Here is a 17,927-nt window from a genome sequence, read left to right as displayed (position 1 = left end):
AACGATGGCCTGCGCGCGACGCAGTCGCGGCGGCAGAAGCGGAGGGAGGGTGGCGTGGAGTAGGTGGATGCCGTGGTGTGGTGGAGGGCATTGGGGCAATGGCTGGGACGGTGTAGAGGAGAGCATTGGGGCGGTGGTCTGGGCCGGCCAGGACGACGGCCAGAGAAAAAAAAAAGCCAACCAACCGATTGGACATGAAATTTGGTTGGCTCCACCCCTAAAATTTGGTTGGGGCCAACCCATCCTTCTATACTCACCAACCAAACGCACCCTATATTGCCGGGATTGTCCGGGCCGAGCTCAGGCCAGGCCCGTTTATTCCGTAACCGGCCGGGCCGGCCCGTTGGCCATCTATACCCCATCTATACCCGAGCCCCTAGCGCTCGGCTGCTGAAATTTTACGTTCGGGTAACTGGTGAACAGGGGAAGTAAAGGAAAACCAGGCGACCGAGCGCTGCCGAGGCTACGAGAACCGGCGGCGACCGGCGAGAGCCACCATCGGAGGCAACCGGAGGCGGAGGGGTTTTTTGGACGCCTCACTCGTCCTTCTCTCGTTTCTCCTCTCCAGGTATGGCGCCCACGCCGCCCGCCACCACCCCCTTCCTCATAACCCCTGGTTGAGGAATATTTTCGTTCCTCCCGTCCAGATTCCTCCGCCCCCCTCTCCCTCTCTAATTCGACGGATTCAAACCAAGATTGTATGTTCTGGCACTAGTAGGGAAGCTTGTTTTTCTTCTGAGTAGTGTACGTAGATGCCAAATTTTGCCCAATTTTTTGTGTGTGTCTGTATCCTTCAACCATGTAGGAGCTCCGGAGGCAAGGGGCCCTTGTCGGCCGCTTATTGAATCAGAAGATTCTATTCAATGAATATCAAAAACTGTAGTAAATGGAAGCAACTACTCTGTGGGACTTGGGAGTGGAGCTAAAAACTTACTCGGATACTCAGATAGTTCCTGTGCTCCAATGTGGCTGAATTGGAGCTATTGATGTACTTTTGACCGTTTAAACCTAAGGACTTTTAAGAGGACCTTCGGTGTATGGAGGATGAAATGGAGAATTCTTGCCCAATGTATGATCTGAAGATAACTGTTGTGGCAACCATGGCTTTGCCCAACTTCCATGATTATTATGCAAAGGCTATTGCCGAATATGGAAGATAGAAACAATACTAAGATTTTTTTTAGGGTGATTTGTGCATCTTATTTGCCCACTTGATTATAGTTGGAACATTTTTTTAATGATTCAATTAGAGAACGATAATTTTCATTTAATAGCTGGAAAAATTGCTAAATGTTGAACAACGATTAGTACATACATGCAACACTCGATTATTGCATGTTATCCATGACAACATTTTGGAAAGTTCAACATGTGTACAAACACTGCTAGCGTGATGGTTGAGAAGTGCAATCGCTATGAAAAGTTAAACTCATGCATGCGGTTAAATGTAATATTTACGAAAATTGGAGAAGTTTATGTATAGATAGATAGCCAGAAGTACGACATAATTATGTGTAAATTGTCGCAACCAGGGGTAGCATTGTCTATTTACCCTCAACCTTCCTTTTATTGATCTTAGAGTCAACCTGGTGGCTGAACACTTTTATGAGATGGATCCAGATTCTTAATGGAGTGAATCCTTTGAGGATCAGGAGCAGGGAGCTGCGAAACGAGAATATGGTGATCTACCAAACACCGGCAGAGCTACCTTAGGACCAACCTGGGCAATGGCCCGCCCTAGATTTTTGCAAAAAAGCAAATTACTACTATTAATCAGACTTCAGCCCAGCAGAAAGCTCACGAACGTAATCCTGTCTGGCGTCGCTAACTCACCAAGCCCTTGAGGACGACGGACGTTAGCCAGGGCCGCACGCACGCCGCTGCTGCTCGCCCCGCAGGTTATCCTGAGAGGCTACGCCCCCTGCCCTGCACCAAGGAGCCTTGCTGAGCCCGTAGCCCCTGCTGCTCCGCACGCTGCCCTGCGACCGGCACGGTGGCACACCTCCTCTTCCCCAATATGCCCATTGCTCGAATTGGAACAACAGCAACGGAGCCATGACGAAGAACAATCAAATGAACATCTTATTTTTTAAGGTATCGAGTTCTTACAACGCTGGATTGCGTCCTCAAATTTGGCAAATATTCACTGAAGCAAAGAGATACCGTGAGAGCATATTTGTCGCTAGGTCCTATGCAACCCCATCTTCAAAATTATGAGCTTTCAAGTGAATAAGGGCATCGACGCCGCTTCTAGTATGATTGAGGACAAAACTTTGTGTTTCTATTTAGCCTGGCCCGCCTATGAATTCCTCTCTAGCTCCGTGGCTGCTACCAAACAAGACCTTAGTTCACAAGCTCTGTGAATTGTTTCATTTCAAAACATTTTACTTTGTTATTTTTTCGTTCCGGCAAAGTAGAATAGATAAATTGTATTAGTTTTTAACATCTAGGAAGAATCAGATATGTGAGATTGATTAAATGTCATAGAACTTACCAGTAGGGAGGATCGTCTTGCGTAAAGTCACGTAAGTTTAACATGCAAAGCTGTAAAAGATGGGGAGAACAATTGTTAGGCTACATATCAAGTTCTATTGGCCACAAAATAGTTATTGGAATAAAAAAATTGGGTCTCTTTGATCAAGAAGTCAGTGATGGGTTAATTGAAGCTTGAACAGGGCCAAAAGGGATGTCGCTGGGCTATGCTAAGAAGCTGTCGTACCGGGAGGATGTGGGCAGTGTGGGCATGCCTGAGATGTTTGATTCCCCCGAACTCCTCCAGAAGAAGGTTGATTTTTTGCCTACTTATATATATTTTTCCCTTTAAGTCTGTGGGTGTGGTGCTTCAACAATTTAATGTGGAAAAGTTAGAAGATAATTAATCTTGTGAACTAAATCATGATTGTAAATTGGAGCTTCCTGTTGCTTTTCCTTCCAAAACGTTTTACAGTTGGTACACCTTAGTTTCTATTTTCGAACTAGTACTTTCTATTGTTTGCTCAGGCTGTAAGTGACCTATTGTCCATGCTTATTTTGTTAGAACTTTGGTGGAATCACCGATCACATCATTGTTACTTAAGTGTAAAACTTTGTGCATTTTTACAATTAGCTAAGAATATATACTAAACATGATGAACTCAGAAAAAGAAAAATATTTGTTTGTTTCTTTGAGTTTTTTGTGGTTTGTGTAATCAAGACCCACGCTCTTATAAAATCAATAGTGTTCGGAAAGGTTTGGTTAGTTAAGTTGTAAGAAAGAATATCAAATTTGAAATGGTTATAGAGTTAAATAAATGAAGGAACCAATTTTGTGGATGTATAAAACTCATGTGGCCTATGATTAGGTTGGTTGCTTGGTTTCCAACTTCATGTTGCAATTTAAGGCAGAACATCTGAACATGCCTCCAGTATGGTCTGTTCTGCATGATAGCAGGTCCTCATGCTGAATAGTTGTTTTTAGGCAAATTCAGGAGTCTAAGCAAACCTTACATCTTGTTGTTATTTTGACAAGTGAATTTTGTGATGTAGGGCTAGTTGTGGCGATCAGTAGATTTGCAGGCATTTATCCTGTTCAATTGTAAAACTCGGAGGCAGTTATTTTACTACTTAACATTATTTCCTGAAGAAAAACATTGTTTAAATGTTCCTTTTGTTGGATGAATGGTGCAGATAGAAGAGCTTGCGGTTATGATCCGAAAGGTTTGGCTACCATCCTGGATGTCAATTAAATTTCTACTCATGTTTTATATGTTTCAGTTTTCAGTGAATAAGCCCTGATCGTTGTTGCAGAGTAAGCATTTAGTGGTGTTTACCGGAGCAGGGATATCAACTTCATCAGGCATACCTGATTTCCGAGGGCCAAAGGGTGTGTGGACTCTGCAGGTAGGATATCTATATTGCTTCTGCTTTCTTGCTTGGTATGATTCTCTGGCGTGCATTAATCTGTTGCTTTTGAATTATATGCTGTATGCTTGATTGCAAATAAGCCATGTTTCAGTCTACTTTATGTCATGCAATTCATGCTTAAGTGCACCAGTTGTCGAAAAGTTATGTTCCAATATGGTTATTAGCTTATTTTGTTGGAATTAGGTACCCCAAAAGTTATGCTTTATGAAATTCTGCAATTTTACTATGTTAATGAACCGTACTTATTCACATATTAGTTCTCATTTCCTATAAGAAGATGCTACATGAACATTTCATGATAAATCATTTTTTAATAAATAATGCCAGCTGTATAACTTTATGCATACGTCGCATGCGTTTTGTAGCGTTCAGGAAAAGGTGTTCCTGATGCTTCACTACCATTTCACCGAGCAGTTCCAACCTTGACCCATATGGCACTAGTTGAATTGGAAAGAGCAGGAGTCCTAAAGTTTGTCATAAGCCAGGTGCGCACAACTCAACCGAGTCTAATGTATATTGCGCTTTATATTTGTGTCTATGTCCAGTACCGATACTTACTTAGGGAGCATTTGCTCCAAGTCACTATTATAAGGTTAACTCCTAGGGAATGTTGCTCCAAGTCTATTATAAGGTTAACTCTCAGGGAATTTTCGCTCCATTGCAAATCAGTTTATAGATATTTATTATTCTACTGATTAACATTCTAAAACAAATTTATGATATACCAATTTGAATACACGAGTATTTCACAAATATTACTACTAAGTATTCATTATTCTACCGATTAACATTCTAAAACAAATTTGTAATATACCAATTTGAATACACGAACTCCATTTTTGCATTTCACAAATATTACTGCTAAGTATGTTCTTTCTTCTCTGTGGTGAGCAAAATGCTTCACCTATCACAATCATATTTATTTTATCCATGTAATTTAAGCGTGTGCAATGCTAATGGAGGTTGTGTTTGCCAGAATGTTGACAGCCTACATCTGCGTTCTGGACTCCCAAGGGAGAAGCTGGCCGAATTGCATGGGAATTCTTTCATGGAAATCTGCCCATGCTGTAAAGCGGAGTATGCTTTAGCTTGCTCTGTTTATATCATACTCCCTCCGATCCTAAATTGTTGTCGAAATATTACATGTATCTAGACGCTTTTTAAGAATAGATACATTCATATTTGGACAAATTTGGGTCAAGAATTTAGGATCGGAGGGAGTACAACACGAAAGTAGTTCTTTTTTCTTGTCTTGATTTATTCAATTAGCACTTTGCTGAGATCCTTCTCTGTATGAAGGTACCTTCGGGATTTTGAAATCGAGACAATAGGACTGAAGGATACTCCGAGGCGTTGTTCTGATAAGAACTGTGGAACTAGATTAAAAGATACAGTTCTTGATTGGGAGGTACACACCATATTTAAGAGCTGCAAAATTTTCTTTCTTGGCCTGCTTTACCAGCAAAATGCTTCAGCTGGAAGTTCTGTTGGACAATACATGGTTTAGCATTGCACTTGCATATTCTCTATTTCTATTATAATGCTATTGACAGTTGCCTCCAGCTATTTAGAAATCCATCACTAAAGGCATCAGTATCTCAAAATGACTTTTTTGATTCATAGCTAACATTATGCTTGGTGAACTTACTTGATTATTTTAGTTTTTTTTTTGCTACAAACACTTTTTATTTAGGTATTTTGTTCACTAATGAAATGTTTGGCAGTTATGCTGTCTAGATTATTTAGGTATTTTAGTATTGTTGGCTAGAAACACCATATTCTACTGTTTTTGTTACTGGCACATAGTACATGGATGGATACAAAGAATGTCCTAAACTGCTTGGACAGTACAGTCGGAGGCCCAGGAATGTACTCCCCACTTCCCCTTCCACTCCCCATCACACTTTCCTCAAATCCATCACCTTGCCAGCTTCCCACCTCCTGCCCACGGGATAGATAGGATTTGGTCTGGAAGAGTGCTTCATGGCAGCCGATCCTGGAAAAGTGGCGCCACCAGATCCTCCTTCCCAATGGCATCACACCTCGGTGGAGCCAAAGGATTGCATCGAATAACAGACGACGCCCAGGCGACACCTACCAGTAGTTCCGTAGTTGTACCAGGGTTCTCATTGAGAGGATGGGGGTTGTCGATGGCTCGACGCGAGGAGGATGCATCCACGGGTGTGGATATGAAACACTATCTCGATTCGTTAGATAGCTGCTCTGGCCGCTCCCTATGGCTGGAGCGTGCGGTAGGAGGCTGATCTGTGTGCTGCAGAGGAAGGGTCACCAACACTGGTGTCGATGTCCCTGGAGGGTGTGGTGGCATAGTGGGCCGCGTTCTGCTTTTCCCAGGTCGAGGATTTCCCTTGACAACACCAACCCTGAAGATGGTCGTCTGGAACGTCCTTGGACTTCATTCATGTGCTCATGTGGAGACTCGATCACCTGTCTTGAAGAAAGACGGAGGTGATTCCTCAGTATTACATTGCAAATGCTTGGAATTGAATTCAAAGGTTTCTGTTTTGTTCCTGCATCCCACACTAGGGGGGGAATTCTGTTGGCCTGAATAAGCTCTGAAGTCGCAATCTCGGATGTGGATATTAGGCAGTTTTCTGTCACAGATATGGGCACCAACTCTTTAGTCTCAAAGAGTTAACATTGATGCTGATCAAACCCACTTCCTGGAGTAGCTGAATGCAGTCAGGGACAACCACGCTAGGGGATGGCTCTTGACACTTGACAGGGGCCAGGCTGTTGTCACTTCAATGCTTCTACTAAGCCCATGTGTGCCAGCTCACTGGTGCCAAGGCGCTGGACCGGCTTCTGCTGCATGCCAGGCCTCCTGATGGCGCTCCTGTAGGGAACCTTTTTGCTAGTTAGCTTCTTCTTTGGTTCTTAGCTTAGCTTTTTGTTCTACCTTTTAGACTAGCTGTTTTTCTTGTGTTTTTGTTCAGTTTTTGCTTGTCTTGCTGTACAAAATGGCACACACTTCTATGCGTGTTTGACAAAAATCTTTTTACAATATGCGGCCTACTGGGAGCATGTATATATTTCCAAATGGCTCACACTTCGATGCATGTTCGAGGAAAAAAAAACTGCGTGTACTCTATGCCCCACTTGGAGCATATATACAAAGAATCCCCTAATCTAAATGGAGGAAAGAGAGGGAGGGAGCTAGTTCACTAATAATTCGATTGATTTTTTTCAGGATGCTTTACCACCTGAGGAGATGAATTCTGCCAAGGAGCAATGTCTAGCAGCTGACCTTGTCCTATGTCTTGGAACTAGGTTGTTCATGCTACCCCATGTAATAGCTGTAACATTTTTTCGCGGTTTCCTTCTCCATTACCGAAATTAGTGTGATTTATATACACGCTCACTTGGCAATAAATGGCATTTGCTTAATTGTATAATCCTCTGAACTCTTTCCCATGTTGATGTAGTAATGGAGCAAATAAAGAGGGTTGCGTGCTTACTGTAGTTGGTTGATTGACATACCTTTTTAATTTGGGTCCATGTACCATCCAGTTCAAACAATTTTCCATTAGACAAGAAAGGAAGTCTGCTAAACTGTTCTTGTTTTTGAACTTTTTTTATGATAATGATGAGCCATGCTTCTATTTTTTTGTCTAATATCCAATACTGTGCAGCTTGCAGATTACTCCTGCATGTAATATGCCTCTTATGTCAATCAAGAATGGGGGGAAAGTGGCTATTGTTAATCTTCAGGTGCGTGCAACTAAATACTAGCATCTTGTTGTTTGTCTTAAAGTATTGACATGCATGCGTATCTCAGGTCAAGAGGACATCTTTAAATTTTACTCCCTCTGATCCTAAATTCTTGACTCAAATTTGCCCAGATATGGATGTATCTATTCTTAAAAAGCGTCTAGATACATGTAATATTTCGACAATAATTTAGGATCGGAGGGAGTAACAAATAAAGGTGAAAACAACCAGTTAAATATTTAAAATTAAACTAAAGGACGGCTTATCTAAATTTTAACAAATAAATGGTCTGGAATGGAATATAATGAAACAATACTTGCTTTGGCATATACAGAACATGAGAGTAATATATCCATCTTTGGGATGGTAGATCAAAATACAGGAACTTTCTAATGGCATGTGATAAACCCACAATAGGTATGCAATCTGATTCTCTTAACATGTTCTTATCTTTCTGTTTCACTGTCAGGCAACTCCAAAGGATAAAAAGGCAAGCCTTGTCATCCATGGACTTGTGGACAAGGTAGCTATTTCTGTTGAGATTCCTTTGTTGCCATTATATTTCCTTGCTATAGTAATTTAACCGTGTCAACACAGGTCATTGCTGGAGTCATGTGCATTCTGAATCTGCGCATCCCGCCATATGTGCGTATCGACTTCATTCAGCTTAGTCTTCGACACACAGTCAAAAGTAGGGACTCTCACCATTTCTTGAATGTTCATTCTTATGTGTAGCTCTGGAATATTCCTGTAGATAAATACGATCAATCAAGGTTAGTGAACAAAACTGAATGCAATCACCGAAACTGCCTCATTAACTGGACGGGCTGGGAAAATCCTAGGCCCTGTGCCAAACTGTAAATTGGGCCTCCTACTTCACTAGAAAAATAGAACTAATGAACTACAAAAATTAAGCAGATTGCGGCACTCACGTGTGACCCTATGTCCTGATCGGATTCATGAATTGCTGCTGGTAGTCTCCCGGCGAGACCGATACGAGATGAGGAGCAGGGCCGTCAGCGATTGGTACCAGGCGAGGGCAATCATCCGTCAGCGATTGGGACCAGGCGAGGGCCAACGTCTCGCGCGATTGTCTGATCTGGCCTTCTGGCTACATGAGTTCGTCTGTTCGTTTCTTCGTGTCTTGTCGTGGGAGACAAATAGATGATCTGCACAAGAAGACGGATAGACGACTATATGAGGGATAGTGGCGTAGTGTAAAAAAATGACAAGGAATAGCGGCGTTGCGTAAAAAAGAAGACGAGGAATAGCTCCCGTTGGCGCTGGATGGCTGGAGTTACGAGAGCAGCAAGGACAGGCCTGCGTGAGGGAGTTAGAGAATGAGAAGACCAGGCAGGCTGGCTAATGCCTAATGGGCTGCTGGCCTGGCAATGCACAGTAGGAAATTTGGGGCCCCTCTAAATTTGGGGCCCTGTTCCACCGAACAGGCCGCACTCACATCGGCCCGGGCCTGCTCATTAACAAGATTTTGAGCGACTGAAAATGATAAAATTCTTTGGAAACCTTAGTCTCCATACAAACAGTGAAACTACCAAGTGTGGTGTATAAATTCATAAATTGGAAATTATATTTTATTTTGTATTGAGTATTTTCTGTGTACTGGGACAGCTAAATGGTTTAACTGGCTTTATGTTATGTTATGAAAATGGGTTTAATCACCTGTCCTCTCATATTGCATTATCTCTTCTATCTATTCAGAGAAATGTGTAAGATGGACTCTGCGAGTAACAAGCATTCATGGTCTGAGAGCACCATTATCATTTCTTCGTTCAATTGAGGTCTTGCAACTGTGACTAATAATGTACCCGCATTTTTGTGTTAGTATGCTTTATGTACCTTCTTTTTTTGTTAAATGCTCCAGTAAGGAAATAATATTACATTGAAAAGAAATTACAAATACTTATTCGTTTAGAATCAATTGCATAGAAGTCATAGTGTCTTTGTTGGCTGTAATTGAGATATTTGCAAGATATGGGTCATAATTTGCATCGACTTCCTTAATACTCCCTCCTATTCCTAGAACAGTTATGAACAGTTATTTTGGACAGTAACACGATCTCAAAAACATAACAGTGACCACTAATTTCTATTATAGTATAATATTTAGAACCCAAAGTATGGCATTATCAATATTTTCCGAGACAGATGTACACATCAGACAACAGCTTTTTGAGAACTGAAATACCCAAAATGGCATGCTCTGAAGAGCTATATACTTTTTTGCTGATCAAGCAACCTTGTCATATATTTGATCCTGTCAAGATATCTTGGTTAGGTACTCCCTCCATTTCACAATACAACGTGTATAGATTTTTCTTATTTGTTCCATAATACACCTCATTTTTCTCTTGGTACCCACACCCGGCCAATAACTACTCACATCCATTTATTATTAACCCAATATGAGTGGTCAGGCACTAGAAACGAGAGCTGTCTTGGTTCAAGTGCACAAATCTATATGAGGTGTATTTTGGAATAGAGAGAGTAGATAATTCTCTACGTCATTGATATATCTCTTGTAGGGGACGGTGGCATTGTGCTATATTTATTCTGCTCTAGTCTCTAAACTTGGAAACTCTAGTTTCTGTAACCAATCAATTCATTAACATAGCACAGAATCACTTTTTAATATCGTAATGGCAACAAGCCTTATTGCAGCTGAGTAATAGGATTGTATGTTTTCTTCTAGCGATATTGAAGTTAGAAGCTAAGTCAAGATTATTGAAAGCTGGTCCTAAAGTAGTATTTCTTCATATAGGCCTGTGTCATCTAATTTAAATCTTCAGTTACTGACGTCTGGTCAAAATTTTCTTATTGTCAACAGGTTTCCTTTCCCGAAAGACCTGACATGAAGCCTGTAGTGCTTATGGAGCAACCATTTTCTTTGCAGAGGTATGTCGGGGTTTGGCAGATTGCAAAGTCCCCCAATCAATGTGTGCTAACTGATCACATAGAAAAAAAAATAGATGTTTCAATCTTCAAGTATCATGTGGCATGTTTCACATTGTCGAACTGCTTACTTCTGTAGGGAAACATCAATGGCTAGAGCATTCTTCATGTTGTTGACATTGAACTTCAGTGATGGTTGTGGCTGCTCAAGCTCGTCAATTGAATGTCATGTTGATTTTCAGGTTAGGAGCATCTGGGCACTCCTTTATCTTCCAATTTTGGTTTCCAGAGATGATACTGGAGTTGAACACTTACCAAACCAACTTCTTTATATATGGCCTACATTAACTGATCGAAACCTGGCTCTGATACCAAATTGTTATGGACCTTGGTCCACAACAGGGTAAATTGGATAGGATAAAGATCTGATGACCGGGATGGGGCACTCACCCAATACTGTCTGGCGACAGGGTTTGTCCCTGACATGGAAGAGAGGCTCTGAGGCTTACTGGAAGTTTTCTCTATTGATTGATGATTGATTAGCTGTTACACGCTAGTACTTTATATAGGACGACTAACCTGATCCACAGGTCAGATATTAATTCAAACTCAAGACATTCCAACGATAATTAAGACCTAATGCCTCTTCACTGCTAATTGTATCCAAAAGGGATGCTAGGCGTATCCAAATAGTTAGGAAGCTAACTTCTCTCCTAATGGCTATCCTATTCCTTCCCTAGTTTCTTTGACGTTCATGTATAACTTAGGTGTTCCTCCCACTTTACTCGGTATGGCTGGCCGCAGGGCCTGGGCCCACAACCATAACAGGGGAAGATCCTACGTGGTGTTGGTTAATGTGACAGTGCCTTCGTTGTATGTTTATGTATGTTCTGAACTTCTGATGCGAAATGGATTTTGAATTCCTGGTGTCTATATGAGCAGCTTTCCATGTAGACCGAAGACTTGTGTTGAGGCAACCAGGGCAACTAAAATACCCTGCTTTCCTGGATAGTATTACCTCCCGGGTGAGGTCAGGAAGACCAATAACCGGTGGATTTTATTCCTGCATCTGTGTGTAATACACCTAAACAAATGAAAGAAGAAACTAAGGTTGGTGCTGTCGTAAAGAGGTTTATTGTAGAAATATCATTGCAATTATACTTGACTGACCATAGTCGTCATGGAAAATACCCTCGCCGCCTATTTTCTGGAAAGCTGCTTCTAATAATGGTCAAAATGGACCTTTTGCCATTGTTTATTTCTCCCTAATCATGTGTTTTTCTTCTGTCGCTCTGGCTGGTAATGCCATGCCTTCATCTATTTCTCCACCCAAGCTCTCTGCATTGTCTTCTTTCACTCCAGCTGGCAATGCTGGTGCATTTTTATCAGTTCACTCTGGGCAGCAATGGTGGTGAGCCCAGTGGCATTCACAGCAGCCATATGTCCAGCTAGCCAGAGCTATGGCAACTGGAGGTCGGAGTACACATCACTGTGCGAGCCGTGGATGTTACTGTGACTCTGTGAGATCTGATTGTGGCAGTATTTCTTTTCGAACCATGATTGCGATAGCATTTCCATTAATTGCACCTCTTTGCAATCAGACAAGCCAAATCTTCTGATAAAAAAAAAATCCAATTTGCGTATATTTATGCACTGCGAAATTTCAAGATTAAAAAAAGTTACTGAGTAGCACGATCTTGGCCACATCTTTTTTTCTTCTTCTTGTACCTGTGGATGAATTTGACCTTAGAATTGTGTATGTTTGCACTATGTGTGAAGCAGTGCATCCCTGATAGTTCACAGTTATGTACTGCATATTATTATTGTTTTCTAGAGTGGATAATACCTTGTGAACATGTTGGTTAACATCAAGTGGATCCATTGTTTTGCTTACCATACAGTCTAAATTTGATTCGTGTAGAAGCAAAAGGAGAACTTTTTTCGAGATAGAAGCCTAGTGCTGCAGGAGCTGAAGTGCGCCGCAGAGCGCCAGTGCCGTGCCGGTCAGCAATCTATTCTTGAAAGGCAAAGTCTGGCAAGAGCTGAGACATCTATGCATGCATTTGTGACCAACATGGTCAGTTACGACGCTGAAGATCTCAAGGTGGCCAAGCCCAGGGGTACCTGGATGGACAGCAGCAGCAACCTTACAAAACGGCACCTGGAAGTCCCTACTGGCGGCTCGCCGCCACCAAAGAAGCTAAAGTGAACTGTCATGTCTGCATCAGGTTATTTGACCCTTTTTTGGTTTGAGGGAGTTACCTGATCTGGCAGTGGCAAGAGTGAGGTTTAGAGTTAGATGTAGTGAACTGTGAAGGAAAGGTAGAACAACTTTTGTTGCATAGCGCAGGGACTGGTCAGATGAAGTCACAAAGGTAGAACAACTTTTTGTTGCATAGCGCAGGGACTGGTCGATGTAGTGCTCTCTTTTTTAGATGTCGATGTAGTACTTTGTTGTACTCCGTATCGAAGTTGAGAAACTTCTCAAATGTTGATATTATCTTATCCAATGGAGAGCTGGCGGTCGAGTTAATGATACTGAATGAAAAAATAATTATAATAAAAAGGCCTCAGTGAGTACCATGTCGTGAACGCTCTGTTGCTTCTTTATTTTTATTTTTATTTGTTTCTTTCTTTCTCTTTTTCATCACTTTTTTATGACTTTTCTAATAGTAAAATGATAAGTAAATATGTTGATTTTATTATAGCACAGGACAGTCCCTGCGCTATGCAACAAAAGTTGTTCTACCTTTCCTTCACAGTTCACTACATCTAAAAGAGTAGTGATAGAGTTATTTTGCACTGAAATAATTATTATGAAATGCATAAACATTTTTATTCACAGCAGTGAACAAGCTATTACCAAGTGAAAGTGATGAAGAATTTTTGGGGGGCTTGCTAGTTCATGGATGACAGCATCGGACAACCTTCCAAAATTCCAATGGAATTATTTATAGATGAGTTTCCAGTTTTGAAGAAAAAGTGCTAACCAATTCCAAAAATTCTAGAGATGAGCCTCTAGTTGTTTGCAGAAAGAAATTTAGAATCTTTATAGATGAGCTTTTTAAGTTTTTCTGAAGACTTTTGAATTTGAGATGGACTTTCAGATAAATTGAAGAAGAGTGAAGTTACGTAATTTGTAGATGAGCTTTCAACAAATGCTGACAAACTTTTAGATTTCAGGGAGAAGCTTTCAGAATGGCAGCAATGAACTTTCATTTTTTTTAACAAACTTTACAATTTTCTAGAAAGAAACTTTCAAAAAAAAAACTTCTAAAAAATCAAATGTACTTCTTTCTTTGACTTTCAAATTTTTAGACAGATTTCCTAATATAGTTTGACAAACTTTTAAATTTCTGAAACGGACTTAGCTAGGCCGCATTTGAAAAATTGGGCTAGGGCGCTTTGCCTCACAAACTTTCAAATTTCTGGGATGGACTAAGCTAGGTTGCATCGTGCTAGCCTACTTTGCATTGACTGCCAGCGACCGCGTACTCCATCTGTTTCGATCGGTTAGGCACCAACCGAGGGATCTCGCGGTTTGTTTTTACTACATACAATACTATGTTTTTGAACAATGAGAACAGCGAAGTGGAAGGTTCCACCGTCCATATCCAAATACTGCTCCAATTCATAAAAAGCGTCTCTCACTTGGTATAAAATTTGTACAAAACGAACAACAATTTTTATTGATCGGAGGGAGTATGATTATATGAATGCCAATGCAGGTTTTGACGCGTACCAAAACCGTCCACTCCGAAGCCCAAACTCAAGCATCTAGCGAACTCCTGTTAATTATTCAGCGAATCGAACAAGCTCACACCACAAATATGCACTGCTGATCAGTGATCACCACTAAAGTTGATCGGCCGTGGTTCCAGGAGCAGCAGCACCACCACCACCCAAGTCTTGATCTTGATGAGCCTGAGCGGACAGGCCGTACCATCTCTGGAGGCCCATCCGAACATTCTCGCTGAGGCTGTCGTCGTCATCGGCGCGGTCGCGGAAGGTCTCCATGTCGTCCTCAAAGTCCCGGCTGACGGCCTCCATAAGCTCGCTCTTCCACTCCTCCACCGGCGGCAAGTCGCCACAGTACTTCTCCCAGAACTCCAACACTTCCTGAGGCTGGAGGTGATAGGCACGGTCCACGGGCACGCCTTGGAGCTCCATGGCGCGGCGCCGCTCCTGGACACGGCGCGTCATCTCGGGCTCCGGCGGCAGCGGTGTCCTCCCGGACAGCGCCCGCGCGATCCACCGCCCCTGCGCCTCGAAGAACCACGGCACGGGCACCTTCCTCGGGACCCCCACGAAGGAGAGCCAGGGCGCCATGGACGGCGGGAACGTGTGCTCGAACAGCGGGGCCACGGCTCCGCCTTCCTCGTCCACGGCGATCTGATGGTCCGCGTCCAGGAACGGGAACGAGTAGCGGTACCCGGTGCAGTAGACCACGCTGTCGGCCAGCACCACCACGCTGTCTTCTTCCCCGCCGGCGCCGGAGAAGACCACCTGCCCGTCGGCGCACAGGCGGCGCACCTGCGGGTGCAGGTGCAGGTGCGGGTGCCTGGCCAGCGTCTTGCGCATCGCCATGGTGGCTGCTGCTTCCGTGGATTTCGCGGCGATGTGCACTTCCTTGGCCACGGCGAGGATGTCCAGCGCGATGTCCCGGCCGCTGTCGCCGGAGCCGACGATCACGACCGTTTCGCCCCGGAACGGCTCCGGCACTCGGTACCAGTGGCTGTGCAGCTGCCTCCGCCCCCACTCCGCCATGCCGTCGATGCGTGGCAGCCTTGGGTGCGAGTAGTGACCCGTGGCCACGACGACGGCGTCGAACACCTCCTCCTCCACGACGCCGGCCGCCTGATCCTCCGCCTTGACGACCCATTTCGGCGGCTCCTCCTGGCCGTGCCGTGGCGGTGCCATGGTCATGGAGGAGACGCGCAGGACCCTGGTGCGGAACCTGATGGAGTCGAGGAGCCCAGACGCGTCGCAGAAGTCCCGGAGGAACCGCTGCACCTCGCGGTGGCCCGGGAAGCGGCGCGCGTCACGGCCGCCATTGCTGCTGTTCCTGGGCAGGAACTGGAAGCCCGAGAAGCCCATGAGCTCGCGGGGGCTCAGCACCCGGAGCGAGGCGTAGATGCTGCTGTGGCCGTTGGGATCGTGGTCGTAGAGCCACTGGCCGCCCACGTCGGCGCTTTGTTCAAGCACTGTCACGGCGTGGCCTTCCTGCCGCAGCTCGCGCGCCGCCGCCAGCCCGGCGTACCCCGCGCCGATCAAGCATACCTTCCTCGACGCCGGCTTGACCTCAGAGGAGGCAGGGGCCGTGACCGCCGTCGACATGGATGATGGATCCTGCATTGTTTGATCCAGCAGGAGAAGCATGCTACTCCACTGTATACCCGCAACGCATCGATCGGTTATCGGTTGCTGCTCTGCACTACTCCGCACTTCAGTTATGCTAGTAATGGAGCAAAACATGGACGAAAAGTTTCTTTTCTTCCGGGAAAGAGGGATTTGTATTACCGTTGTATTACTCAGATAATTGTGTTGTTGCTTCACATGGACAACAGCTCGACAAAACCTCAACACTGCAACACAGCAGGCAAGGGGGGCCACGGGCTGGGGCTTGAATATTTTTTTCTTTGCTAAATTGTGATAATTTGAAGTTTGGTCTCGGTCTTTTCCTCCTAAATTACCTTTTCTTACTCATATACAATCTAATGGTCTTGGTCTAAGCTACTTCCTCCGTTCCATAATATAAAACACGCACGCATTTCAAGATTTTGCTTTGACCACCAATTAGACCAATTCTTTCATATATGAATCTACTTGTGTAATTTTTATAATTTTTATAACACATCATTCACATTTTGTTAGTCTAATTGATGGTCAAAGTTGGACCTTAAAATGCGTGGGCGCCTTATATCATGAAACGGAGGGATTATTTCTTGGTTCCGCCATGCTCATAGACATCGGCTAAAGTGTGAGTCCAACTATTTCGAGATCGCTCAGTTTTTGACAACTTAAAAGCTCTCCTCTCTCGTGATAATCCATGTCGCCATGATCATGAACGGATATGGTGACTTGTTCATTTCACGGATATGGCGACGTTTTTTAATTTTGCTTGGGAGGGCTGTTTTGGATAGTTCTTTTTTTTCTCTAATGAATATTTTGGCCTTTTCGGTCAGTACGTTTCTGCCAATTTAAACATTTATTTAATCGCAGATTGGAAATTGAAGTTTGAAAAATTGAAATGTATAAATGGGCTTCACATCCTGGCCTATTCCGAATTGTATTTAGCTTCCATTGTGCTGTTATAGCGAAATATGATTTATTCCTACTAGGGACCATGTGCTTCTATTTCACTCTTATTCTTCATGTTGACTAAATGCACCATACTAATTCATGGCTAGGATGCCGACGTGATGCAGAAACTTCCGTGACGCAAAATGAATTACCGCCAATGCTATGAGAATAAGTATCCAAAACAGCCCTCCCATGAAAAAAAAAAAGTCATGAGCAACCCAAAAGGTCAATTTTCCGTGTTTGGACCGGCGGTGTGTTTCAGCAAATGGCCATATAATTGTAATGGTACCTGACAAATTCACATTCGGACGGTGTGTTTGGACAAAAATCACAAAATAACGAAATAACGGTGTCCCCGACCAATTTCCGCTTGGTAAAACGATCGGCCGTGGACACTAGCCTAGTAGCCTGGCTATTCCATTCCATCGCGGCAGGCAGCTTGACCAGCGCGGCCCCAATGGCCGAGCCATGGGAGACTCGCGAGCCGCACGGTCCTCCGGTGGCCTGGCCACGGTGACGACGGGAGACTCGCGGTGCATCCGACGAGGAAGACGGTCGCCGGAGTCGAAGGAGACGAAGCACGCGCCGGAGCTCTAGGGGTCGAGGTGGCGCTCCAGGCTGCTTTCCTCGTGCGCGCCAGCACGGGGAGACAGATGGCGGCGACGTCGGGTCGAATTGGGCGCCGGAGCGGTCCAACGGCGGCGAGGTGGAGGCGGCCGGCGGCGAGCTCCGACGCTGGGGAGATTGGGGGCGCGGGAAAACTAGGAGAGCGCACCGGCGGACTCGCAGAGACTCCGTGGTGCTCTCCATGCAGGCGATGGGGTCGGTGGAGTGCCGCAATGGCCGGATTTGGGCGGCGGGGCTTGCCGGCAGTAGGGAAGATGACAGCAGGGGAGGCGGTGCTGGGGGGCTTCGGGTCCGCGGTCGATGGCGCGGAGCGGCCGGGGTGGCGCGCGCAGGGCCGGAGGGCAGCGTGAGCACTCGCCGGACTTGGGGAGGAAACGGCTCGGGAAGAGGAGAAACAAGAGAGAGCAGGGGAAGAAAATGCAGGGCGGGTTGTATTTGCGTCCGACGTGGCA

The 17,927-nt window shown here is 44.4% G+C and overlaps 2 protein-coding genes across 3 annotated transcripts; one reads left to right on the top strand and one right to left on the bottom strand.

Moving 5' to 3' along the window:
- The first annotated feature begins 380 nt into the window (after positions 1 to 380).
- On the top strand, positions 381 to 13,137 carry LOC100826316 (NAD-dependent protein deacetylase SRT1). 2 transcript variants are annotated; one of them, XR_002961262.1, is made up of 16 exons: positions 381 to 568; positions 2,676 to 2,785; positions 3,667 to 3,696; positions 3,787 to 3,879; positions 4,269 to 4,388; positions 4,880 to 4,980; positions 5,203 to 5,311; positions 7,115 to 7,194; positions 7,557 to 7,635; positions 8,105 to 8,158; positions 8,233 to 8,326; positions 9,355 to 9,434; positions 10,481 to 10,548; positions 10,685 to 10,787; positions 10,948 to 11,135; positions 12,467 to 12,604. XR_002961262.1 is itself a non-coding variant. In XM_003581030.4 (15 exons), the coding sequence occupies exons 2-15, from the start codon at positions 2,687 to 2,689 to the stop codon at positions 12,752 to 12,754; spliced, it is 1,398 nt and encodes a 465-aa protein (XP_003581078.1). In that variant the 5' UTR covers positions 381 to 568; positions 2,676 to 2,686; the 3' UTR covers positions 12,755 to 13,137. The 2 variants fall into 2 exon arrangements, 1 of the variants encoding a protein (XP_003581078.1); XM_003581030.4 differs by lacking the exon at positions 10,948 to 11,135 and having other exon boundaries at positions 12,467 to 13,137.
- Positions 13,138 to 14,400: 1,263 nt separating this feature from the next.
- Positions 14,401 to 16,161, bottom strand: LOC100824042 (flavin-containing monooxygenase FMO GS-OX-like 9). Its single transcript, XM_003580972.2, has one exon. It carries the CDS (start codon positions 16,018 to 16,020, stop codon positions 14,401 to 14,403), a length of 1,620 nt encoding a protein of 539 aa, XP_003581020.2. The 5' UTR covers positions 16,021 to 16,161.
- Positions 16,162 to 17,927: the final 1,766 nt, after the last annotated feature.

The sequence above is a fragment of the Brachypodium distachyon genome, chromosome 5 (assembly GCF_000005505.3).
Source record: "Brachypodium distachyon strain Bd21 chromosome 5, Brachypodium_distachyon_v3.0, whole genome shotgun sequence".
NCBI lineage: Eukaryota > Viridiplantae > Streptophyta > Magnoliopsida > Poales > Poaceae > Brachypodium > Brachypodium distachyon.
The sequence above is the reverse complement of the archived record's forward strand: the minus strand, read 5'-3'. Positions and strand labels throughout refer to the sequence as shown.